The 27,608-nt window shown below is 44.3% G+C and overlaps 1 protein-coding gene across 1 annotated transcript in view; it reads right to left on the bottom strand.

Moving 5' to 3' along the window:
* Window positions 1-27,608, bottom strand: part of LOC148542184 (gamma-aminobutyric acid receptor subunit rho-2-like) — a 186,987-nt gene that overhangs the window by 151,409 nt on the left and 7,970 nt on the right. The window contains exon 2 of the mRNA XM_088470792.1: window positions 26,830-26,936. Coding sequence (XP_088326918.1) covers window positions 26,830-26,936 — 107 coding nt within the window. The remainder of the gene's footprint in view (window positions 1-26,829; window positions 26,937-27,608) is intronic.

Below are 27,608 nucleotides of genomic sequence, written 5' to 3' on the forward strand. Positions count from 1 at the left end.
CAGAAAGGTCAATCACCCGGAGGAGATACAAGGCGGAGTCAAGACAGATCACGTGGATCTGTCGATTGCAAGCCTGTTCCGGGAGAGTTAGAGATTGCAGTGGAACACCTGAGCTAGGGAAATTTGCAGACCACTATTCCAGCAATGGAGTGGCGGGCTGGGTTTGTGTTTGTGTTTCCTTCCAGGGTTCTCATCATACTAATTTGTTTTGGGATTTTCTGTTTCTGTGACAGAGGACAGATAACGGAGTAGGAGGTTGATAGTGATATCGATGGAGTGGGGTCAGGAGAAGGAGCGATAAAACAATCAGGGTGGTATATGGAAAAACTCAGTACAGTAATTAAGAGATCTATCATCCTAGAAACTCAGAGTCAGTGTGAAGGTCTATTGTCTGAGGAATACTGTATGTGTGCGACCTGTGAATCCCTAATTGATGAAAAGTGCATCCAACGATGCCAGTCCAAGAGTAATCTGTATTTGGGCGAGCATCCTTTAGAGCAGGGGTTCCCAACCACGGTCCTCAAGGCACACTAACAGTCCAGGTTTTAAGGATAACCATACTTGAGCACAGGTGACTTAATTAGTTCCTCAGTTATTTTGATTTAACCATCTGTGCAAAAGCATGGATATCACTAAAACCAGGACTGTTAGTGTGCCTTGAGGACCGAGGTTTGGAATAACTGCTTTAGAGGATTACCATCCCTGGGTAAGGTCTTAAACCAGACTGAATGTTGGGTTTGCACTCATGTGCCTCAGGGACAACATAATGTAGGTTTAGTACCATTCCCGTTAAATGTCTCTGAGATTCATGGATTACATAAGGGGAAAACTCTGGACGGGAAATTCAGTATGTCCAAACCTCCAAATTTTAAGCTTCACCTGTACCAAGTAGATAGATCTCTCTTATGTTTAAACTTCACCAATTTCAATAAACCAGGAAGTTGGGAGGTGACCAGGAACAATCAGTCATTGACCTTCTCACTCAGAGCTGATAATGTACCACTAGATGGTAAACTTGTACGCAACATTACTTACAGTGGGAGATATTTCTGGTATAGGTATACTCGTAGCCCATCAAGGCAATGGTTGGCAGAGTACCAGTAGGGTACTGTGCAGATATTATACAACCAGAGACGTGTATCAGCCAAATGGGAGAACTTGGGATAGGATCCTTTGCCAGAGAAATGTGTTTAATGGTAATGATGCATTCTGTTCATTATATACTCCCAGACGATGTGTATTTTATATGTGGAAGGAAAGCGTACAAGTGGCTCACTCCGAGTTCTGAAGGTTTATGTTATCTGGGAAGGGTACTCCCAGAGGTCATGACCCTTACACATGGTGAAATGCTGGGTATTCATAAAAACACACCATCACCATATCTTCATACACAGTATGAACACAGAGACAAAAGAAATATTATACCTGGTGATATACATACAGCCACACAGTTGATTAGCAAAACAACTGGCTTCCAAATTTTGGTAGCATTAGATCCCACTAGGATCACTCTGGGTACTTTAAATTTTAGATGCATCCAAGACCTTGCTAAATTAATAGATAATATCACCGAGATGTATGATGACACGTTCAGGTACACAGGTAAAGAGCTACAGGCCTATAAGAAAGAACTTGTGCAACATAGACTAGTGTTAAATTATTTAACAGCTGTTACTGGTGGATACTGTATGACTCTGGCCACCCAAATTGGTGTCAAGTGTTGCACTTAAAACACAAATAATACTAGTGATCCCAATGGGAGGTAACAGACCGGAAGATGGATGAGATTCAGCAACTGAAATGGGAATTTCAAAAGAACCATAAAGCTTCATTGACTGAGGTGGAGGAAAAGGTAGAAGAGTGGTTCTCGTGGTTGAACCCTGTAAAATGGTTCTCCGGTCTAGGAGAGTGGGTCCAGGAAATGGTTGCTAGTGTAGGTAAGCTCCTGATCCTCATATTGGTTGTCATCTTAGTAATTGGCTTATGTGTCAGATGTGTTCCTACTGTGTTGAAGTGTGTAAAATGTAATACTAAGGTAAACCGGGAGAATGAAATTATGATGGTGGTTAGTAGTAATAGTATGGATACCAAGGTAAATGAAGAACTGCATTACAATCCTGAACTAGAATGTACCATCAGATGATGAAAGGTGGATAGATTCAGCCATGCATGAAATGTATTATTAAAATGTTACTTTAAACATCTTAAATAATGAAGTCCCTATCCCCTTCAAGACTTCCTTTATAGGTTAGGTGCATCCCCACATTTTTTCCATGATCTTCAGAGATCCGCGGTGTGTGTATAAGCACACAGCGCGTTATACAATATAACTTTTTGTGCTTTGGAACCACAATTGGATTGGAAAGCAATTATTTCTTAAGTGACTTGTAGCACTAAATAGCGACACAGGTATAGAGATTTAGAGGTATCAATATGTATCATAGTGATACTAAACGAAAAATTGCGCTGGTGTTAATCATCGTTGATAAATTGGGGATTTTGGTCCCTGCCCAACTACAGTTTACAATCAGTTCCTAGCAAACAAGTGTACATGCACACACTAGTGTTAATTTTGTCAGAATCCAATTAACCTATAGTACCAGTATGTTTTTGGAGTCTGGAAGGAAACCGGAGTACCTGGATGAAACCCACGCAAGCATGTGGTGAACACACAAACTCCGTACAGATGGGCCCAGGCCCGCCAAGAGCCGCGGCGGGCCCAGGTAACAGGGGGCATCGTGGGAGGCATGGCCACGCCCACTTCCCGGGAAAATCAAAAGTTTTGCATGGCACTGTGCGCTGGGGAGGGGGCGCTCTGAGCCACCTCAGCCGGACTCAAAGCCAGGGGGGCGCGATCAGTGAGATCGCACCTCCCCACAGGCATAGGAGACTGCTGTGGCTGCTGCTCACCAGCCATGAGCAGTCTCCTACTGCAGCTCAGCACACGCTGGGGGGGCGGCGCCGGACCCGGGCCCCCGCCGGGCTCCTCAGAAAGCCCGTGCCCGGGTAATCTGTACCCGCTCCACCCCCCCCCTCTCGGCGCCCCTGGATGGACCATGACTGGGAATTTAAGTTCTGACTTCAGTGCTGTGAGGTAGTAATACTGTACCATCTGTGCTGCCCAGCGCCGTAACTATAGGTCCCGGCGCCCGGAGAAGGCCACACCCCTCCACGTGACAGCATACAGAGAGGTTGGGCCACAATAGCCGGCAATTACAACAATGTCCAAAGAATCCTCAGGATGCTCCGGGCTGCTGTAAGGATAGCGGTGTGCACATCTGAAGCGTTCTAAGGAGGCTCCAGACGGCACTGCTGCAGAAATTCTGGTGCAGGGTACCTTTCCAGGCACCCTGCTAGCCAGACGCAGGGGCCGTGGGTGAGTGGCGGTGATGTACTCAGAGCTCTGCGCCCTGTGTGGTGGCACCGATTTCACACCCCTAGTTACGACCCTGGTGCTGCCCAACACAGAGCTTTGATAGTTGAATTAATCGGGCCTGTAGAATTACTATTACTGGGTATTTGGTAAATTATGGTACAATGCGATGTAGTTACAAGCTTGCAATGTGGAAATTCCAGAACAGCAAAGTTACCAGAGATGTTAAAGCATGAAGAGGTTAAACAGCTGTTGATCACTCACACAAAGATGCCTGCTGGTTTTGTTCAAATAATCCTTATGATCATTAGGAAGCTCTAGTTAATCCCAATGGCCTGCAAACACACCCACACATGCTGTGCTGTACCAGATGTTTATTACACACGTGCACCATCAAAGTCATCTGAAAAGAAGATCTTGATACAGATCTCTATGATGTTTGCTGCCGACAGAAGTAACCAACTTAGGCATTTGTGAAAATGTATTATTACCATAGATTTGTCATGATTTATCTGCATGAATTAAACTGATTATTTTTGATGGCTTTAAGTAAACAAGTAAACTGACTTTTCACCAGTGGGTAGAGAAGTTTATATAATAAAAAGGTCAAAAAAAGTCCTGCGCCAATCCTGTTTCAAGAGTCAATTATTCTGTTTGCATGTTTCATAGGAACTTCTTTAACAGAGCAATGAATCCACAAATAGTCGTATGCAAAGAAAAATAAATAAATGTATAGATTAGCAGAATGTTGATCTGAGATCTACTGTATAGCCATAAATGACGGAGTGCAGCTCCCAATTAGGGTGTAAGTGATAAAGCAGAGGTGCTCACATTTGTGCTTACATAAGACAGGTGGGATATTTTCTTATCAAGGTATCTTTAGAAATCCACCGTTGTCATTAGCAACTCCTCAGTGTATAGGAAAACATACAATGCTTACACTGCAGCTTACATAAAACTAGTGTTTTTGCAGGTTTCTTTAACGGGAACAGCAGCAGATTCACAGTATCAGGTTTGGGTGACTTGTGTTGGGTCATACTTGCAGCCTTTACTGGATTGCGCCCAGATTGGTTATCTTTTCATTATTTGGGTAGAGAAGTTGATCTACATATAGATTTTTTGTCAATTAACAAACCTTTATATACATTAAAGTGTAGGCATCATAAAGTATGACTTAAACGATATTTGTGATCATTTTAAAAGCAATTTAATTAAAAATCCCAAACAGTATAAACTACTGACCAAAGAGCAGAGACATATTTCTCTGTTCTTGAATTCAAATCCCTGCCTAGACATATAAATACCAACTTATATATTGTTATGGTCACAGATCATTACCCATAATCCTTTGCATCCATTCCTGACACCCTTCAGCCTATAAATTTCTGAATACTAGTAATAATACATGTACCTATTATTGTTTGCAGCACATAAAAAGTTACCAGGCACAGGGTCAGAGGAATAAGATAGAAAGATAACATGGGAATGTAGAGAAAAGCTGGGGGGTCAGACAGACATGTGTGAGAGAAGCTGGAGGGACAGAAAGATGTGTCAGGGAGAAGCATGAGGGGCCCAAACAGATATCAGTGATGTTTATAAAAGTTATAAATGGGCACTGGAGCTATTCATCTCACTGTGTTATTGTACTTTTTCTGTGTTGATTTCTGTATGATTACAATCTTGGGCTATGCAGATTGTTGTGGATAGTAATTCACTTGGACCATACCAATTACTTTGTATTATAATGTAATTGGGCTGCGTTGATTGCTGTGTATTATATTGATTACAGACAGAGGCATGACTTGAGGGGGTTATGGGCTGGCATAAGGACACGTGATGAGGGGGCACTATCTGATCTGATAACACATAAAGGGGCATGGCATGAGGGTGCTCTGGTATTAGTGGCATATACAGGGGAATGAGGGGTATCTTATGGCATAAGGGGGGGTTCTGATGCCATTTAAATGGGCATGAGGAGGCTCTGGCATATAAAATTGGCGTAACACTACTGCGGTTTTGGTCATGCCCCCTGTGTCCAGGTATCTGAAAATAAAAAAGGTGGTAACCTTAATAACAAGTGGGTATACAACATATATAAAGATAACTGTATGAACTTTGTTTCAAATGGTATGATTGATTCAATTTGACAAGAGTCCTCAGGAAATCACACCAGTGGAGAGGTCGCTATCTACTACATGGGCAGCACACTCAGGTACTATTCTATGATACTATGCGAGGAAGAATGGCTTCAATCTTTATTCAGAGTTAAGCTTCTGCACTTCAAGCATGTAGACTAGATCTGCTTCAAGTCACTGTGGAAATATCACAGCCAATGTCTGGTAACTAACTCAATATTGCACTGTGTGTCTGTTCTTAAAACAAGCACAATACCTGATATTATAGAAAATAACTAGATCATTATTGTACATGTTGGTAAATGCGGTCAGAAGATAACGGCTATTGGTCCATGTGTGACTGGGAATATGGCATATGTGACAATCATGAGAAAGACTAGTGTGTGTTAGCTGTCTAAAAACAAAACAAAAATAGTAGGTGGCGCTTGTCAGACACAACCAGGGATAATATATGAAAATTTATTAAGAACAAAAAGTATTGTTCATACTGTAAATAGCAATAAATGATCAACGCTTTATAAAACTCCCGGGAGTGGGGTCACAGATACATCAATATAATCACAGTAAAAAGAAAAACATATATCACATAAAATAAAATGAGATAATATTAATCGCACATATACTGTAGATCAGCTGGTAGCAGATAGCCATCAAATGGATGTCAACCACTGTGAGTGGGTTATCTCTGCCCAACAAAGTCTATGACAGTAATGATATAATATTGTATCAGTACTCACTGGAAGCATAAGTATCCCTGGAAAAAGCAACAATTGTAGCTGGTAGCTGGCGTGATATAAGAGCTCCCAGCCAAAGCTTAGTGTTTCAGTATTCCACGATGTTCCGGTGATGTAGTTCCAGTATAATAGTGCAATGTGTTAGCTGTCTTCTCTGGGCTCCCAAAGTTACATATAAATTAGGTGCTAAGCTAGTATTGCTTTTAATAAAAATTATATTGCAACGCAGCATCTCCACTCTCGCACACTCTCCATTAGTGTAGTAGCTAGTGGTGTCAGCAGTGGATAGGAACAATCATTAAGAGCTTAGTGAAGGATGGAGCTATCTGGAACATCATTAGGATAAGCAAATTATTTTCAGGCTCTGGGTGCATGTACCATATTGGCTGGTGTGCTTTAACTACCAAGCTGTGTTTTAGACGGAATCCATATGATATACCGGTGGACAGAAGACCGACAGTGGCATCCCAATAGTGAAGATCCCGACAGGGGCCATTAAGTAACCTAACCCTCCCCCTCTCCAGGGACGGATCTAGACTTTTCATTTAGGGGGGGTGGTTTAATCATAATAACCATGACTCCTCCTCTTTCCTATCCTGGCACTTCCCCTTTCGGGTGCGGTGGGAGCACACCTTAGTGCAATTGTGAACAGGTGCATGGAAAGGTATGCGTTCATTATCCCGGCAAAGGTGATGACGATGCTTACAATACCGGCGCCAGCATGCAGGGCCGGCTCTAGGGGTGTTCGACCAGTGCGGTCACACAAGGGCGCCACCCCTAGAGGGCAGCACCCTTCCCCAGCATCCCGATTTCATCCCGAAGTGGCCCGCGGGTGGTCTAATTGGGAGGTTGGGGAGTCTGAATGGATGCCACGGAGTGTGAAAGGATGCCACGCGCATGCGCGCGGCATCCATTCACTGACGGAAGAGGGTTGGGGGAAGCCCAGCCAGTGACGGATTGCTGGGGTTTACCCCCAGCCTGACGTTATTTGGAGGCGTGCCATGCGGGCCGGCACAACGTGCTCTGACCCCTGGAGCCGGCCCTGCCAGCATGCCATCCGCCGTGATGCCTAAGGTAAGTAGTGGGTTGGGGGGATGGTTAGGGTTGGGCACTAGGCAGAGGCTTAGGCACTAAGGGGGGAGGGTTGGGTTTAGGGTGCAGGGAGGGGGACGTTAGGTTTAGGCACTATGTGGAGGTTAGGTTCAGGCACCAGGGAGGGAGGGTTAGTGTAGGAAGAAGGTTAGCATACCAACCAGCAAGTGTTGGTATGTTAACCCGGTCAAGACCCAGACGTCAGGATTCTGACTACCTGGATCCACTCCCCATGGAAAGCACCTATTTATATACATATACATATATACACACACATATATATATATATATATATATATATACACACACACATATATATAAATATATATACATATATACACACATATATAGACACACATATATATATATATATATATATATATATACACACACACATATATATTATTTTTTATTTTATTTATTGACAGTTTCTTATATAGCGCAGCATATTCCGTTGCGCTTTACAATTGATACACACACATTATATATATATATTGATATATATATATACACACACACACAAATATATATATATATATATATATATATATACACACACTTCCCCCCCACAGCTCCTCAGTTGTTGGTGCCAGCATGCGCATCACAGAGTGACACACAGAGTCATTCGTCAAACCTTCCCCAGGGTTGTTGCAGACACGGGCTGCTCCCACAGTGTGCGGCACAAAAACCAGGGGGGCAGAGTGGCGGGAGGAGGATGAGGGGACGCTCGGAAGTCTAGCAGGAGGGATAGAGAGGTAATAAACGGGCCTCCTATTACCTCAGAGGCAGAGCTGCTTCCCTTGCTACTGCCTGGCCCCGGAGCCGCTGTCATGTAGCGCTAGACAGCGAGCATCAGCAGTGGATCGTGCCCGGAGTCGGAAACAGACAGGAACAGGATGTGGAGGAGCAGAGTGGGAGGCGCGACCATCAGCCAATACTGCAGCATTGCCAGTGCCACTGAAGTTACAATACTCTATGGTCACGACTCGCACCTGGACCATGAGGCTGCACACTGTATGGGGGAGTGTCTGGCACTTGTGCTAAGGGGGGCCATCGCTCCAATCGACCCCCTGAATATGCCACTGCCCCTCTCCCCCCTAACCCTCCCCAGGTGGGGCCTCTCTAACCTCCCCCCGATGGTGCCTAACCCTAACTTCCCCCCGGTGGTACCTAAACCTAACCCCTCCTTCCCGCACCCTAAATCTAATCCTCCCCGGGTGGTGCCTAACCCTAACTTCCCCCTGGTGGTGCTTAACCTTAAACCCCCCTCCCTGCAGCCTAACCCTCTCTGGTGGGTGCTGAACTCTAACTCACCCCAGCATGTTTTTAAACCTAACCCCCTGTCCCCGACCTAACCTTAAGCCTAACCTGCATACTTAGCTTTGGGATGCCGGTGGTCGGGATGCCGATGTTGGTATCTTGATCCCTTCAGTATGCTGGCGTCGGCATTCTGACAGGCGTCGGGATTCCGGCGTCAGTATCTTGACGTCCGTCATCCCATCCACCGGCATCTTGACTGGATCCCTTTTAGACTTAGTCCTGCCCTGGTGTGCAGCCATCTTGTAACCACATTAATATGCTCCAGTTATACCTAAGGTGATCTGGCAGCTTGCCTCAGGAGCAGAGGCCTTCTATGTATAAAGTCAATATTAACATTGATTCTATTGTTCATATCTCACACTTTACATTACCTGTTCTGGTTTGAGGGGACTCTCCCATCATCCCTCTAATTAGGACTTTTGTCCCAATTCCAAGACAGTTGGGAGACGTGCCCCACTAACAGTTGCCCGTGCATTTTTAGTTTATCGAGGAGAAGGGGGTGGGACTGGCAAGGCCACAGGGACTTGATACTTCCCATCTTGATGTGACCACAACCATGTGTACTGTAACTACAACCCTTCTTATGTGTCCCTGTCTCAATTAAGACTCTAAAGCTGCCCATACACGGTGCGATATAAGAGCCAATCTGACGGATTGGTACGATATTGCTGCTATATCGTACCATGTGTGGGCATGATATCGGCCAGTGTGCGTTCCCGTGGGATCGTACATCACACCTCCAGATCTTACATGCTACACATAAGATCTGGGGATGCGATGTACGATCCCACGCAGCGCTATGCAGGGGATCAGGGGGTGCCGGCTTATCGGGTGGTCGGGCAGCAGATCGCTTTGTGTGTGGAGAGCGCCCGACATGTCGGCCGTCGGATCGGCCGTTGCAGCGCAGAATCGTGTTTGGACAAGATTACATTCTCAAGCGAGTTTAGCCTGTTTTCCCTACTCGCAAATTTACTAAGGGCAAACACGTGCGAACTTGCAGGAAACAAGCAATAAAACAATAAACAATAAAACAAGTTTAGAAAACATGACCAAATTCCACCATCAGCCAAACTCGCAAGCTTTTTCCATAGGAAACAATACAACACGCAAATTTACCAAAAATCGAGTTTTGAAACTCTCACGGGAAATTACCAAGCTCTCACCAAAATAGACTTTTCAAATAGACGACCTCCTGTGGTGAGTGTTTGCATGTGTTCATAGGTGTTTCAAGTTGCAATTACTGAGAGCACAATGATGATGCCTATAAAAGGGGCTAAATCAGCTGCATTCATTGTGTGAAGCAAAAATGACAGAATTTACTACCAGTGCTATTCACTGCTTGTGGATGGGATTTCAGAGGCTCTACCACCAGGCTGGAAGGATTCAGGAGCAATAAAATGCGCAGGCTCATGAGGTAATGCGGGTACTACAAAGGCTGCACAGGCCACAGTTTTTCAGGAGGCATTTGAACCTGAACGCATTGGCCGATGGCGAGGTCATACAGATGTTTCGGCTGAACCATAACAACATATTCCATCTGTATGACCAAGTCAAACTGGACCGAGTCCCTGACACAGCACGTTCCCACTCTGTCTCAGGCCTGCATAAGCTTCTGGCTGTGTAGTAGTTTCTAGCTACTGGTAATTTTCAGTCTGTGGGGCTATTTCAGTGGTGTCAGCCAATTATCGGGAATCTGCGCATGCGCAGGACCCATTCTGCGAGTGTGCAGAATGGGTTCTGCTAACAAGGCATTTAAGGGGCGGGGTCGTCTGGCGTTCCCAGAAATGGGGCATGTCTGCCCCGTTTTCCGGGAGTGGCCAGCCCAGAGACTGCGTGGACCCACCCATGCATTCTGCTGGGCTCGCAAGCCAGCCAGCCTGAGCAAGCTGAGGCTTACTCAGCTGTCTCAGCCATCCACCATCGCAACCATGGACCACCGATGTTCGTGATGGTGATCCCAGCACTGCGACTTCCGCTTTTCATAACATTGCAGGCATGCCCAATTTCCTGGGTGTTATTGACTTCATTCACAACTGCCGCCCAGATGGCATTCTTGCAGTTGGTCGATGTGCTGGCAGCCTTTGGCCCAAACAGCATGTGGTGAGATTTCATGACCTCCTGCACAAGTGCTATGTTCTCCTCCACAGAGAATTTCACATTGTGCCCCATCTTATTCTTGCCCTACTGCCTGGGCACCTCATCACTGCTACCTGTACTGCTCAGTAGGGCCTCTTGAGCAGCAACCTCCTCCACCTCGCTCTCTCCCTGCCTCTCCTCTACCCTGAACATATTCCTGTCCCTCTCCCTATACAAACACACACACACAAAAGACAAACTAACACAAACTTTCTCTCCTACTGCCCACGCACACACTACACAAACAAAAAAACACTGACTGGACAAAAGATAAAAACACAATCAAGAAAGACAGAAAAATGAGACAAACCGATAAATAACAAAACAATAATAAGCACAAAACAACTTTTACACACCAAGCAGCAATCAATTCCACTAGCCAAAAACTCATATACCACTAAACACACTCCTCACTGTTCCTCTGCAAACTCCAACCAACAAAACCCTCAAAGGTCAGGCTGTTTGTGGAATTTTTATATGCTTAGGCAGTGTGTACATGACGTGACTGCTTCAACCAATCAGAACATGTTTCTAGGATGATGCATGCATTCTCATGCGTGTTTTAAAAACACTTTCATTCTCTCACGTGTTCTGCCAAAAAGTTGCATGACAAAACACGTTTGCATTTACCATAAAAAAACACGATTTTGCAAAACTCACTTCTTGGTAGATTTGAGAGTTTGCTCTGGAACAACTCATGCCTGTTCGTGGGAACCTGCTCGAGTTTAATATCCCCCAAACTCGATTCTTAGTAAGTTTACCCCTAAGGGTGCATTTACTGAAGCTTCTAAAACAGACAACTTGTGTTAACCATGGCAATTAACCAATCAGATCCTGTTTATCATGTTATAGAATGCAATAGAATAATGATAGGCAGAATCTGATCAGTTGCTATAGGCAACACCACCACATATCTGTTTTAGAATCGTAAAGTTTTCAATTTCCATGCGGAAAGAGAAAGTAATGATGTGACTTGAAACCATTCTACTAGACACTCCATGAATGTTATTTGTAATCTCTTCTAATTGAGTGCAGAATTACTTAATTGAGGTGGGGAACATTACTTTCTTACATCACGCCAGATGTGACTTAAAGGCACAAGGTGCCCATTTAGATAATAATTAAAAAGAATTACAATCATAACAATGCATAATGATGGCTCTCATTTTTAAAAGCACATTTACCTTTGCAGCAGTTTTGACAAAGTCCATCATTAGTCCTTATAAATATCCTCAATGCCATTCATGCCATTAATACAAGTGATATTTGAACTTGTCAATAAATGAAGCAGGAGCTGTAGAGTGGGAAGATGGCAGTCTTAGGCTAATTACTTACAAGGGAACCTTTCAGCTCATCCAAGTTTGTCTCTGTTAATCTTAGTCTGAGAAATCATGACCAAATGGCATCAGACTGCTCCATGCCCCTAATCATACTCTTCCACTTCTACTTTAAACATGATAGAAAAAACTATTTACATTTATTTTTAACCCAAGTTAAAATGGTAATTGACTTTTATATGTAAAATAAACATAATAATAAATGTAATCTTTAAATATAAATTCAGTTTATCTACAGTATTCCATTAACATTGTAATTAAGTGATATGTTATGATTTCCTAGTGCTGGCACAAACCCTAAACTTTCCTGCCAGTTTTTGTTCTTTGACTGCTAGACTTCATCATTGTGTCCACAACATAATGCGATTAACTGAAGGGCATGGAAAAAAGCCAAGTTCAAGAATATTATACTATAATGACATTCTACTATTGCAAAGTAACTTACGGTAGCAAGGCAGCTAAATACGTTCTTATAGTTCTAGTTATTGTCGCAATTAGACACGCTACAAGAAAGCAAAAGATGAAGGGTAAACACTCTTCCATGATCACACTCCAGATCAGTCACTTCACAGTATAACTAAAACACAATTCTGATATATGAATAAAAATAGAGATTCAGACTAAAGTCAGCTTTACACAATACTACTATCCTACTTTAGATTTGCCTATTACTGGATAACATTAAAGCTCAATAAAGGTTATATTAAGTTTGTCCAGCCATTTAAAATGTTAACCATTTTGAGTTAGTATAGAGTCATGAGAACATAAAAAGCAACCTAGGCCCTGATTCAGACCCACTCGCAATTGGGCGTACGTACGTTCGGCGTACGTAAAAAAATATTTAAATTCAAGCACTCGCTCGTATTTTCGTACGCGGCTAAAAATCCGCCCCAAACTCAGCCGACCCCTCCTCTAACTAACGAGCGTGCCAAATAGCGAGCGTACATCCCCGAAATGGCTTGAAGGGAACGCACGCACAAGTACAAACCGGAAGTGGGACTGTCAGATTCCGATTACCTACTCGTTTTTTCTGCCTACCTCCCTCAATCGTATCATGCCAATCAATGTATCAATTAGCTTAATTGTTTTGTTTTTTTCAACACAATGCAATAAACTTTAATCTTGTCCGTGTTTGTGTTTGCTCGCAGAATACGTACGGCTGAAACCTTCGCATTTATTGTTCAAAAGACATGTTAGCCCCAATTAAACAATTGTTCTATTTGTTTGTATCCCCACAAATTTTCTGTGGTTCATTTATTTATTTAAATTTGCTTACGCATGTCACTGCATCAAGCCTATCATAACTCTCAAGAGATTTGTGGCCCTGTCGAACACATGACTCATACACTAACCAATAGAATTTGTCCTGTTAATTTCCCAAATACATTAGCCAATCAAATTTTTTTGGGGTGCTTTATTAAAAATATTTTGCCAAAAAAACACCATTGCCATCATGAGATCCGCCGCATTCACCAGGCGCGAACTGCTGGTGCTGACGGAGGTGATGGACAGGCGGATCACCAGTCAGCCTCCACCCATCTCAAATAGGTGAAAGCGTTCCGCATATGCGGAGGTACGTCGCCGCCTGCGCTCCTTCGGCTCACGCCGACATATTGGCCAGCTGGAGCGCAGGTGGTCGGACCTGCACCGGCGTACGCCCCGCTTGCTGGCATGCTTTCGCATGCAGATTGCGGAAAGTAAGTTTTCTGGACTGTGGTTTTCAAGTTTATCTTGTTGGCCCTAACTGCGTGTGCATGTTTTCATGTCTGTCTTATTGAGTCATTGTAGTCATATCTGCATGTGCATGTTTTCATGTCTGTCCTATTGAGTCATTGTAGTCATATCTGCATGTGCATGTTTTCATGTCTGTCCTATTGAGTCATTGTAGTCATATCTGCATGTGCATGTTTTCATGTCTGTCCTATTGAGTCATTGTAGTCATATCTGCATGTGCATGTTTTCATGTCTGTCCTATTTAGTCATTGTATTTTTTATTTTATTTTTTTGGATTCCTGTTGAAACTAACCACAATATTTTTTTCATTTTTTAGGGGCACAGCAAAGACTACGGCGTCATCGCCAGACAAGACGCCGGTCCCGGCCCCTCTCTCCAACCCCCAATTCCTCACTTACCCCCTCCTCCCCAGACCCTGTGGCCGAGATTTCAGGGCTACTTCCCCTCCAGCCCAATTCCCCCTCTCCTCCATCCGTTCCTCCTCCAAATACCCCCTCCCAGGATTCGTCAAACACCCTGCCCCTAGGTTTGGGGAATGTAGCCACCTCCGAGGTGGTCCAGGGAGTGGCTTCTGGCTCTGGCATTTTGGAGAACGGTATGTTTTTTAATTTTATTTTGGGCACCACAAACTGTTTGTATGTAATCATGTGTCGTCCCCATTTTTGTTGGCTTTCTGTCGCCTTAGGGTATTTTTGGGGGTTGTCTTTACCTGTTCCTGCTGATGTCACCATACACATATCACACCTGTGTGCATTTTTTTAGGGCCCTTGTATTTTTGGCCTAGGACATTTTGGGGTGCTGGGTTTTATCCGTGTAATGTTTTTTTTGGCCACAAGCTTTTAAGTTTTGGTTTGTTTGTTTTGTGTTTTTTTAGAATGTTGCTTCATTATAGATTTATTAATCCCCAAACTTTTGTCACCAACAGAGGAACAGAGGCGTTGGGCAGAAATCTGTCATTGTGTGGCCCGTATGCGGGAGCAGATCACCGGGCTTCTGCAGGGCCTTGACCATCTGTTGGTCCTCCTTAGGAATTAGGTTTTTTTTAATTTTTTTTTTCTAATTGTTTCCTAATAAATCAGTTTTAATTCAAGCTCTGTCTCATGCGTTTTTAGTAAATCCAAGATTCTTTACACTGACATAAGTAGACTCTTCAAGCAAGGATTGCCACAGAATCTCACTACAGATTGTGTGTTGTATTTTGAATGCAAACAGGCACAAGAAACACCTCCCAGTACCAATGTCATTTTCCTTTTTTGGGGTGGCCAACATGATAGTTTACAACATTTTTCAGGTTCCTATTTGGTGGCCAATCTGCTTAGGACAATCTTACGAAGGCAACTGATTGTAAAGGATTCCTTGGTGTGTTGGTTAGTACCCCGAAAACATATTACATTTTAGCTCCACTTGCTTCATTACTGGGTTACCCCTTAGGTAAAATTAACGTTTGGGAGTTTGTTTACACTTGCTTCTAACGTGCCCAAAAAGGAAACAAATTACACTCTCCAAATATTTATTCACAACAGAAATCAAAATACAAAGTGGTCACTCACAAACAAAACACACAGTGATAATCAGAAATACACCACATACCAAAAACACGAAACAAACACACAACAAATCAAGAACTGGTTGACGAAGGTCCATGCCCACATGATTTCAAAAATATGGCGTTGCAATATTGGTGTCATAATATATTCCAGAAGTTTCCACATAAAGGTTTTTGAAGGGTAGCAGGAAGTAGTCATCGCGGGAGTGCCAAAGATTATGCAAACAAACAGAAGATGGTGCAAGAATTAATATCAAAAAAGATGAACACTAAAAAACCGTAACACATTGGGTATACACACTGTTGTTTGGTCAATAATTACCTAAAATATCGGGCCACCACATCATCGCGTATGGCCCCCCCACATACTGACCTCCGACCAACCTCGGGGGGGCCATCCTCAGGTAAGGCATCCTCTGGCTGCATTGGAACACCACTCCTTATGGCGATGTTGTGAAAGATCCCACACAGGACCACAATTTTCGAAACCATATCCGGCAAATACATGAGCTCGCCACCAGAGCGGTGGAGGCATCTGAATCGGCCTTTTAAAAGGCCGATACAGCGCTCCACCACTTGCCTGGTGGCTGTAAGTGCGGTATTAAACTCACTTTGTGGACCTGGTGTGGGAGCCAAATAAGGAGTGAGCAGCCAGGGCATGCAAGGGTATCCACTGTCTCCTGTGAAAAAGAATAGACAACATCAGGATCACTGTGTATCAAGCTTAACATTGTTATGTACTAAAGGTCTCCACTTACCCAGAAGCCACGCATCACCAGCTTGTAGGTTGTTTAATTTGTGCCATATCCCTGATTGCCGGATGACGAAGGAGTCATGTGCACTTCCTGGTAATTTTGCATTCAGGGACAGGATCTGGAGCGAGGCATCACATACCACCATTACATTCAGGGAGTGATAGTGTTTACGGTTGCGAAATATTGCCTCCAGCCGTGCTGGAGGCTGAAGTGGTATGTGAGTACCATCCACAACCCCTATGATGTGTGGGAAGCCAGCTATTTGGTAAAAATTGGCCTTGGACACACTAAGGGCACCCATATCCAAAGGCATTTTAATAAAATGATGGAGGTGCTTGAAAAGTGCCTCCATCACTGCCCTCAGGATCCTGGAAAAGGAGGATTGTGAGATGCCCGCCACTATTCCCACCGTTGTTTGAAACGATCCTGAGGCACAGAAATGTAACACCGCCATAAATTGCGTAAGTGGTGGTATTGCTGTTGGACTGTCAATTTGCCGCTCAAGATCACTCTGTATTAATGAGAGAGTGTCTATGATGATTTTGGGAGGAAGACGGTAGCGTCTTAAAACCTCATCATCAGGCATTCCAAAAAGGGTGACACATGTTCGAAATATCTGGGGCCTTGCACGCCTACGATGCCTACGCCTGGGACGAGATTGAGGTTGGTCGGCTTCCGGGAGCATGGCCAGAACAATCCGCCCAAGATCAACCTGAAATGGCAAGATTTGAATGTAAGGCTTTGGACCCACCCCAAAATAAAATTAAGAACAACTTAGCTTGATGATAGCATCCATTGCTGCTTACATGCCGGGGTATTGTCATGATATGTCCAAACTGAAAATAATCCAAATATTAATTTGTAAAAGTTTAGTCTGTGCATTTATGTTTCTAAATTTTGTGCTAGACAAAACATAAAATAGGCGAAACACACATTTGGCCAAAGAGCAAAACGACATTGCACACAGTACATCAAAATGGGTTGAAATGTAAGCCAAAAATGCGAAAGGGCAACCACAAACAATTTTACAGGATTAATAATCATTTAAAAATGCCCTAATTATTTTGCCTATACAAGTCACTATACAAACAGAGAAAAATGCGCTAATTATTTCGCAAATACAAGTCAAAAAACAAACAGAAAAATGCGCCAAATATTTCGCCAATACAAGTCCCTATACAAACAGAGAAAAATGCGCTAATTAGTTTGCAAATACAAGTCACTATACAAACAGAGAAAAATGCGCTAATTAGTTCGCAAATACTAGATAAAAAATGGACTTACCAAGAGCAAATATATAAGATTCCAAATCAAAAGGTCTTTGGGTCCGAAATAAAAAAAAAGCTAAAAGAGATGAAATTATGGATCCAAAAATTAAAAACAAGAAGAAACACAATGAGACACCAATTGAACCAAAGTTAGACTTCACAAAACTTACCAAATCAAGAAACGAGGCCCAAAAAAAAAAAAGCGAACGGAAAATAAAAACGCAAATCTAGCAAACAAAATAAACTCCAAACGCCAACTCCTTTATCCGCAAACAAGAAACTCCAACCAAGGTAACCTCCAACAATCCAAAAACGCCACCTCGACTCGAGACACACCAAGCCATAAATAGTGTTTCGTTTCCCGCACAAATTAAGGAGGGATCATAGGAACGCACAATCAATGATGCGGCCGCAAAATAAGGACGCATGTATAAATATATCACGAAAACACATTTAAATTCTGGTGTATTTCTTGTTTGGACCTCAGACATGGCGACAGACCAGGGAAACAATGGACAAGAGTCAGGCGGTAAGTCTTTCATGCATTTTGTCTCAATGATTAATTTGAAACATAAGATTGGGCAAGTTGTGAATTTGAGAAATCTGAATATTTACACAAATAGGTGAGGAGGATGACATGGAAGAGGCTGCTGGGCCCTGTATTCCGGCCAAAGCTGGAAAAAAAAAAAGGCAGCCACATTTCACAAGAAAGGAGATGGAGGTTTTGATTCAGAAGTGTGTGGACATCCTGCCACAGGCAGACAGGAATATGAGTACAAGCCAGAAGTGGAGAATGTGGGAAGAGGTAGCCGTTGCTGTCAATAGGGTGGGTGATTATGTCCGTCTAGCCCGGGATGTCAAACGGCGGTAAGTAAACACTTGCCCCCCCTATAAACAAACCCCATTTTAAACAAAAGGATAATGGTTTCCATTGTATCCCACAGATGGGGCGACTTCAAATATCGCCTAAAGCAAAAACTCGCGGACAGGGCTAGGCATGCAAGGGGGACAGGTGGGGGTCCCACCCCTGTGTCATTGGAGTTGACGGATTTAGAAGAGCTGGCACAGGGGTGTGTGCAGCCTGTGGAGGTGTTTGTCGTGTCCAACATGGATACGGACATGCCAGACTTTGCGGCTCCTCATGTTGTCCCAGGTAAATCTTGTGATGTCACCAACTCTGAAATGTTAGTGGGCCAATATGTAGATTCTAATGTGAGTCTTTTCTCATTTTTCCTAACAGAGACACAGGCGGATGAGTCTGCTCCAGAGGGGAGCCTTGGCCGCCGAATTTCTGCTGGCTCTGCAGGGGAGGAACCAGTACATCCGGCTGATGACCCTGCAGAAGCCAATCCAGGGCAATCTCCCTCGCAGGCAGTGGCCCTCCTCACAGAACTCAATTTCAAATCGGATTTCCATACGGAGATTCTGCAGAGGATGGACGCCAGTCTGCTACGGGTGGCTGAGGCCCTGGAGCAAAATGCTGCGGCCAATGTGACCATTGGTCAGGCCCTGGCGGAAAATACCAGGGCCAACATCCGCATCGCCAATGCCCTGGAGCAGCTCGTTCGCCAGCACATGGTGGAGCCGACCTCCCTTCCTGCCGGAACATCAGGATCCTCCACCTCTGGCACAACATCAGCCAATCCTCCAAATGTGCCTAGCCCTGTGCCTAGTCCAGAGGCCACAACATCTGCCTCTGGACAGGCAAGCCCGATGACATCCCGGACCCGGTCTGGCGCCCTCCCTCCCCCAGCCAAACGGGTGAAAAAACGGTGAAAGCAATGGCGACTTTTCCCACACTCCTTCTGTGCTTGGCTCATATTCCTTTCTGGTCAAAACTTCCCTCTCCTTTCTTGTGAATTGTTTTTAATTTTGTGTTCTACATTTCATAAATCTTTTATTTTGGCCCAATTATTGTAACTTTGGAAATGAACCCTGCAAAAAAACTTTGCCAAAACATTTTTTTTTTGTGATTTTTTGTTTGAGCAATAAAAAAATAATAAAAAACTGACATTGTATTCTCACATTATTGTCACAATGGATTACATTTAATCCTGGGCCAAAAGGCACAAACTGGCAAGAACCACATTTTACATGCCCCCCCAAAAAAGGGCTCTTTAAGGAACGTTTCAAATTTAACATAACGAGGCAAATTCAACAGGCCAAAAGAAAAAGGGAAAAACCAAAAAAAACATGATGATATTATTGTTACAATAGGCCCTAACCATCAAATTGAGCCCAAAAGAAACTACCACAAATGTACGTAAATTGATTGTGTAATCATCACATTAGCAGCTATGATTTCCACCTGCGTACGCTTTTGTGCTAACACAAAAAACTACTTTCAAAACACATACCAAGCCGGTTTTCAATCCACCACTAATTGCTGTTCAGACCACCCGCGATTAATCGCAGCAACATCGAGGAGTGCCGGGATGGAGGTGAAGGCCATCGCCAATGTGGTCGAGTAATCCAGACCCTAAGCTGTGCGAGCATTTTGAAGGGAAAGAGGATCATCCAGTGACGTATGAGTCGGTCCGTACACATTTTACGCTCGCATCTGCTAATGTATGTACGCCCCAAAAACGCCTCGCCACGCCTGCGTTTTTCCATCTCCACCCCCGTCAACACCCAAAAACGCCCTGTTCTGTCAATCACATTTGACATGTCACTTCCTGTACGCTATTTGACGAACGAGACTAAAAAAACTCGCAATCTGCCGTACGCACATGCGCAGTGTTACACCGACGCAGGCGCGGTTAGTCAACATCGGAACGCAACGAGCGTACTGCTGTTTGTGAGTGGCTCTGAATGAGGGCCCTAGATAGATATCGAGCTGATCCAGCATAGTGAAGGATATATATGGGTGCAAAACCAAAAAGTTTAACAGCTTGTATTCTATGAACTCACCCACCCCTCCATTTGGCATGCTAAAATCAAAGGCTCAAGTAAATAGCTGTATGCATCCCAGGCGGGATGCGGTCATGGGTTGGGTATGTAATACCGACAGTCGACAGTTGGGATCCCAGCAGTCAGAATCTTGACGCCAGGGTCCTGACAGGGTTAAACATAGCGACACTTGTTGGTCGGTAAGCTAACCCTCACCCTCTCCTTACCCTAACACTAACCTTCCCTCTTTGGTGCTTAACCCTAACCTCCCCCCTAGTGCCTGAACCTAACCTTCCCCTCCCCGTGTCCTAAACCTAACCCTCACCCCTTAGTGCCTAACCCTACCCCTCCCCCTGGTGTCTAACCCTAAACCTAACCCCCGATACTTACCTTCTGGTGGTCGGTATTATGGAGCCGGAATCCAGACTGCTGTCCATCAGCATGCCGTGTGGAGGCATGCTGACTACATCCCGCAGTCATAATACCGACCGCGGGGATTCCGTTGCTTAGAGTGCCGGAGCCGGAATCCCGACATCTGTCAGAATCCTGGCACCGGCATCCTGACCGCCAGCATCCCGAAGGTACTGTAAGTAGCGGGGTTAGGGGAAGGGTTAAGCACTAGGGGAGGTTAGGTGTAGGCACTAGGGGGAGGTTAGTTTTAGGCACTGGGGAGGGAGGGTTAGGATACTGACCTACGGGTGTCAGTAGTATCCTAACCCTGTCGGGATGCCGGCATCGGGATTCTGACCGTCAGGATCACGAGTGCCGGCATCCCGTACCCAACCCTCTCAAGCACCCTGCAACTCCAATATGGGAGATGTCTTTTTGCTCAAAGTTTTTATATTGTTAATTAATTTTGTGGGCCTAATGCAGCGTTCTGTATGCACCTGTTTGCAGAGCGACCCAACATATTTTCACACTGCACATGCTCAGAAGTAACCACACACAACTACAGGTAAGACAGAGCCATACATATTTTAATCACATCTCTAATTGTGACTGAAGAGGCGTAACTGAGCTGTGGGCCTGATTCAGCAAAGATCCCTGATGTGATCGTGGCTGCAATCGTGCATGCAGTTCTGCTGCGAAAGTAATACTGTAGGTATGCTAATAATTGAAATCGCATAGACAATAATCACGGGACTGCCGCAATTATTATGCATCCATCTCGCTGGGAATATTTTAAATTTTAATGAAAATATCCCCGCTATTTACCAAGGGGAACTCGCAGGGACAGCAGTTGCAGTAACTGCTGTCCCCGCAAATTAAACCCCTGTCATTTAGGAGAAGTATTTCACAGAAGTTAAAGATTTCCCCGAGGGGAAGCTGACACTGCGCATGCACACAGCATCAGCTTTTGGAACTGGCTGCGGGGGACAGATCGAAAGATCTCTCTCCTGCACCTGGAGCCCCCATACGCTGACAGTAGTTTACACCATCTGAAGATGGTGTAACCTACTGGGACTAAACTCTGACAAGCTTAGCTTTTTGGAGTTTAGTGCATAGGACTGATAATGGGGACTGCGATCTGAGTACATAAGTACAAGAGTGTGTGTGGATGGATGGATAGATAGATAGATAGATAGATAGATAGATAGATAGATAGATAGATAGATAGATAGATAGATAGATAGATAGATAGATAGATAGTAAACCATCCAGTCTTAATGTCTCCACCAGGGGTGGTACAGTTGACAAGATGTTTTGGGACTTGTAGTCTCAACACAGCTGGACAGGCAGTCAGTGGCCTAGTAGTACCCATAGGACCCCCAGACAACTTACCTCTCAATGTAAGCTCCAGGTGATCCGGTCTACCAGGGAAAGCTGCCGGACATCTGTGTCAGCACAGCCGCCGCAGGGATCGCTTTAATTCTAACAGGCTGACAAACAGTGGTGGCAGTATGGCAGACAGACCATGTGGGACAGCTGGGAAGGGGAGCGGAAGAGAAGGTGCCCCGTTCCCTCCCCTCACCCGGTGGCGCACCGCCCACGTGTCAAGGTGAAAGATCTTCCCCCTGATTCTTTGCTTGCAGTGGCTGCTGCCCGCCCGAGTGTACGGATCGGGACCGAGGGTAATCCACTGCTAAGGGGTGGTCCTGTACACTGCCCATCCCTGGAGTATGTAAAGCCGCAGTATGGGCTCGCACAGTAGCAGCTGGTCAGTGTAGAAGGACTGGGAGAGACAGCAGACTGGGGAGAAGAGAGACATACACAGGGGCGGGGCAACCTTTATGTGCTTGCGGCTGTACTAGGGCCAGGCAAACAATGGGTATATGTTGCCTCCCGGCTTCTGCCGGCCCTCTGGTAATAGACAGCGCGAAATGTAATGCTGTCTACAGGTGCCAGAGGCTGGCCCACGGCACTGAAAATAGGACCGGCCAGGGGGGCATCTGGCACCCAGTCCACCACTGTACATCAGAGCCACTTGCACATTTAAGGCGGTTCTGACCCTACCACTAAATTGCTAACTTTCCTGCATGCAGTGAGAGCTTGAGCTGCATATGCCATCGCAGTGGCTAACTTATGCACGCCCCTGCAATGGCGTTCAAATGCACTGGCCCTCCTCAGCTTCTCCAACCACCCTCCGTCACCACCCCCAAATGGTACTTCATGTCAATCGCTCTGCGATGGGTCTGCTTACTCACTGAGAATGCAGTCCTGAACATAGTGAGCCATTTGCGCACGCGCACTGCAATGCTTATTCATGCGCAGGATGCAACAATCGACGTCTGCCTACGCTTTAGCAGTTGCGATTCTTGCTGAATCAGGCCCTGTGTGCGGTGTGTTCTTATGTAGTCAAAGTACAGCATACATGCCTACCCACCCGAATTCGCGGGAGGCTCACAATTTTTCTGGTAACCCCCCGCACCCCCGGAAGGTTCACCTCCTAGTGAAGTGGGCAGAATTTCTGCGGCAATCACGGGTCCCAGTGTAGGGATTCTTAATGAATCACGTCATTTAGCTCCGACCTTATTTAAATTTGTGTTGACAGAGCTGCTGGCTATGCAAAGTTGGATGCAAGCATACATGTCTGTTTCCAGGCACATCATTTGCACCAAGTATATGCTAGTGCAAGCGTACCTTGATGATGACGAGTACCAAGCATATGGATAGGGGCAGATGGACACACAATTCTGCATATCAGCAAATATTCATATTTATTTCCAGGCACACAAAGCAGAAGCATTAATAGCCACTTTCTGTCCATGTCTACCATGGATTTAGCATCTTCTACTGTCATTATATTAGATTTGAAGAAATCCCAGAATGTTAGAATCTGAAAGGATCTTGATAATATTCAGAAATAAAAGTATTTTGTCTTTTCAAGCTTATATCCTTAATTGTGTCCCTGCAAGAATCCACTATGTTAACTTTCTCCTATGTCATTATTTTCTGACTTACTGTATTCCCCGTTTCCACTGCCCGAATAACCTGGGTTATTTCCGCGTGACCAGGGAATCCCACCCTGATAGCTACCAGGGTCGAACCCGGGAAGAACCCCGATAATGGTGCAGTGGAAACCGCGAAACCTGGGTTATCCAACCTGGGTCACACCACACAGATGTTGATTGGAGCTTCGGTGAGTAGTCCCCACTCACTTTTTACAACCTCATCTTGTGAGCCTGAAAAAGGCCATTTCTAATGATATACATAGATTTTCAGGGCACACCCAGGTTCAATGTAAAGGGGGCCGACCTGGGAATAACCCGGGTCGAAGGTGCAGTGTAAGCGGGGTCTGACCCGGCTCTGGCACAGGTTGGATCCATGGGGCTGATTCAGACCCGGACGCTAAGCTATGCTCTCTCGCAGCCAACAGGGGCCAGGTATGCAAATTCTGCGATCGCACTGTCTGGTGTAAGGACGCCCTCTATGTCTTAGAGTGCGACGGCATAGCGAACGCACGCCAGTCTAAAGACGCCCACTTTTCTTTCTTAACACACGTCAACTCCAGGAAGTGTATGATTAATCAGAACCATCGAGAGCCATCGGAGCTGCACGCAGCGCTTGAGGTACACCCTACCCCACCGCAAGCCCTGCGATCACTGTAGGCTGAAATACAACCAAGTGACGTGTACAATGACGCCTCCATGCTAATTATGGACACTCATTAAACTCCGTTTTGACGCCCAGACACGCCAGCGTTTCGCAGCACCACTCCCCCGTTCACAAGCACCTTCTCCTGTTACCACCCACAAAGGCACTATCTGTCACTCAAAGTAGCGTCCAGTCTGTGTACTACGAGCGCACGATTCCCGGATGCAGTGAGTGGTTAGCGCATGCGTATTTTGACGCATACGCATGCGCAGATGGGCGACAATCACCCATACCGTGCGTTTGCGGCATAGCGTCCGGGTCTGAATCAGCCCCCATGTTCGAAAACATTGAGTCGGACCCAGGTTTTTGGTGAAAAAGGGGTATTCCAGAAAAGATGTCCCCAGGAATAAGGTGCGCGTGCCATTTTCCCAGAGACCCACGTATGCGCAGTAGATTATGGCTGCCAGAGAGGAGGGGGCCCAAACAGAGGCTGCACACGGGGCCTCTCCTCTCTTGGTATGTTATGTTTATAATTATATATATTGCTGTTCAACGATTACAGGACAAATATCCATTAGAATGATTCTCCCCAGGCAGTCACGACGTGTGCCATAAGCTGAACTCAGAGGGATGAAATTAAATTGATCTAATGTATCCAATAGCCTCTAGCAAGAACCTAGTTGGTGTGATTATATTGAAGCTATTTCATTTTTTTATGGTTCACATAAAGACTGCTTCACTTATGTTGTAAGTAAACAGGTCAGTGGGTTAGTATTCAAAGTAATGACTTCCCACACCCTACAGTGCTATGGTGGCAAGGAAAGTAGTCCGCTGATCAGGGATCATTGTCCGTAGCAAACATTTCTGTCGCAATTGCTTTACCTCTTACTGCCTTTTCTCTAATAATTTCTACTACTGAAGTATCATATGCAGTAAATGATATTAACATGACCTTACAAGATAGTACAAAGAGACTTTCATCGGTGGGAATATACTATAGTGCAGTAGCGTCACAAGGGGAGTGCAGGGGTGCAGGCCGCTCCCGGGTGTCACCCAACGAGGGGTGACAACAAGGTGGTTCAGACTCCCCCCCCCCCCCCCGATCTGCCTCCAGGCCCCCAGGGTGTAATGTAACCTGCTGCTCTCCCAGTGATAACAGGGGGGGAGTTGGCCGTGCCCCCTTCCCACGAGGATACACCACCTTTTGTAGCCGCGCAACGCAACGTCCCTCCCCACACCGGGTGACACCATGGGGAGGGACGCCACTGCTATGGTGTACATCAAGTAACCAACATAAATTAAACTGGAAAGTGTCAAGTCCAGAGCAACACACTGAAGTCATGTTACATTGAAAAACCATACAAATAATCAGATTGAGTGATAGGACACCATATATTATTACTACTCTTTAATTTGCTTAAAGTCATTTCACAATTCATACATACTTTTACATTTTATGATTAAGGCCAATATCAGAACTTATACTGTATGTTGACAGAATGAAGCCTATTGCTAATGCCAGCCCTATTAGCAATATAGGGAAAATGCATACAATCTGCCTGTCAGTAACCTCTTTGCTGTTAGACAATTTAATATTCATACTCAGGGCCTGACTCAGCATGGATCGCTATTTTGCTAATTAGCACGCAACGCAGTTGCTAATATTAGCAGTGTCAATCACACTGCACTGCGTAGCCTCTGCGATCGCAGCCCCGATTGCAATAGCTAGTTCGCGCGCAGAACGCAACAATCGTCCGATTGCGTGCGTATTAGCAACTGCGATCCTTGCTGAATCAGACCCTCAGTTCCTAAATTAGATTATCCATGTATATGTGAATCCACATCCTTGAGCAAGAAAACGTATACAAAACAAACACAGACTAGACCTAGCCACCATTAAGGTGTGTGCATATGTTCAGTTCATAACTCCATTTTATTCAATAAAAAGCAATATAAATGAGCAAATTACAGACACAGATAAATATTAATATATAAATTTGACACCAATAAATATTTGTCTGTCATCAAGCAGGCATATTATAGGTTCTACTTAAATCAACACATTGATTCCCTTTTTTCTATTTCTTTGTTGTAATCTGGAGGCTATTGCAAAAACCTATATTTTCAATATCTGCATATTATTAAATACCCTGTTTTTATTGTATTTACATTTCATATTTTAAAGAGACCTCAAGGTTCTAATTAGCGCCAGCCGCCAGGAGTATTTGTGCTATTTGTATCACATTGTTCTTGTTTTCCACAAATAGATGTTACAAATCTTATTACCACTTATTTACCAATAAAATAGTAATAGCATGGAAAGCTATAATTAAAGAATATATTAAAAATAAATAGTAATTTTACAACATATAGATCTTAAATACTCTACTGCTTTATTGCAAATCCTTACATCTATGACTTATCATACATCTCTCCTTGTTTATTGTAAGTAAATAAAATTGACAAATGGCTTACCTCCAAATGCAGGTCTCATAGTAAAATCATGTTCATCAACTCTAAGAAGCTGGTCATTTTTATTTCTTCGAAACTTAGTAATATCATGGTTCTTTTTATATACGTGGCTACATAAGAGAAAAAAAAACAACAACATTTATTTCACACTTTTCCTGCAGGACTGAATGGCAGATGAATGATTGCTATAGTGTGTATGCATCTATAAGATGTTATACCATATCAATACAGCAGAATAATTATCGTACCTGGGGGTACATTTACTAAAGTTCCATTTTGCTTTCTGTTCGATTTTCCATTCGATTTTGGTTTGATTTTCTTAGAGGAGATTTACTAAAGCCCAAATCGAATGTCAAATCGAACAGAAAAATTAATTTCATGTCAAAACAAATTTCTGCAAAACATCAATGTTTTCCTATAGAAGAATATAGGATCCCTTCATTTACCAATATTCGATTTGTAAATCGAAAGTAAAATGAACTGCAAATCCCCAAATGAATTGAAGTGCTTCATGCTTTTGATTTTAGCATGAACAGTTCTATTTGACACAGATGCATGCATACATCAGTGAGATGCATGTATGTATTTTAGTGTAAAAATCTTGTTAAGTATAATTTTTATTTTTTTTAAATGACGTGGGGTCCCTCCTTAAAAGCACAACCAGCCCCGGACTTTTCATAGCCAGTCCTGGTTGTGTAAATACAGGGGGAAAAAGCGTAGGTTTCCCCTGTACTTAGCGCAACCAGCACCAGGCTCTGAGCCAGTTCTGGTTCTGGAATTAG

Source organism: Taudactylus pleione, unplaced genomic scaffold (assembly GCF_031769625.1).
Source record: "Taudactylus pleione unplaced genomic scaffold, aTauple2 ptg000015l, whole genome shotgun sequence".
NCBI classification, from domain to species: domain Eukaryota; kingdom Metazoa; phylum Chordata; class Amphibia; order Anura; family Myobatrachidae; genus Taudactylus; species Taudactylus pleione.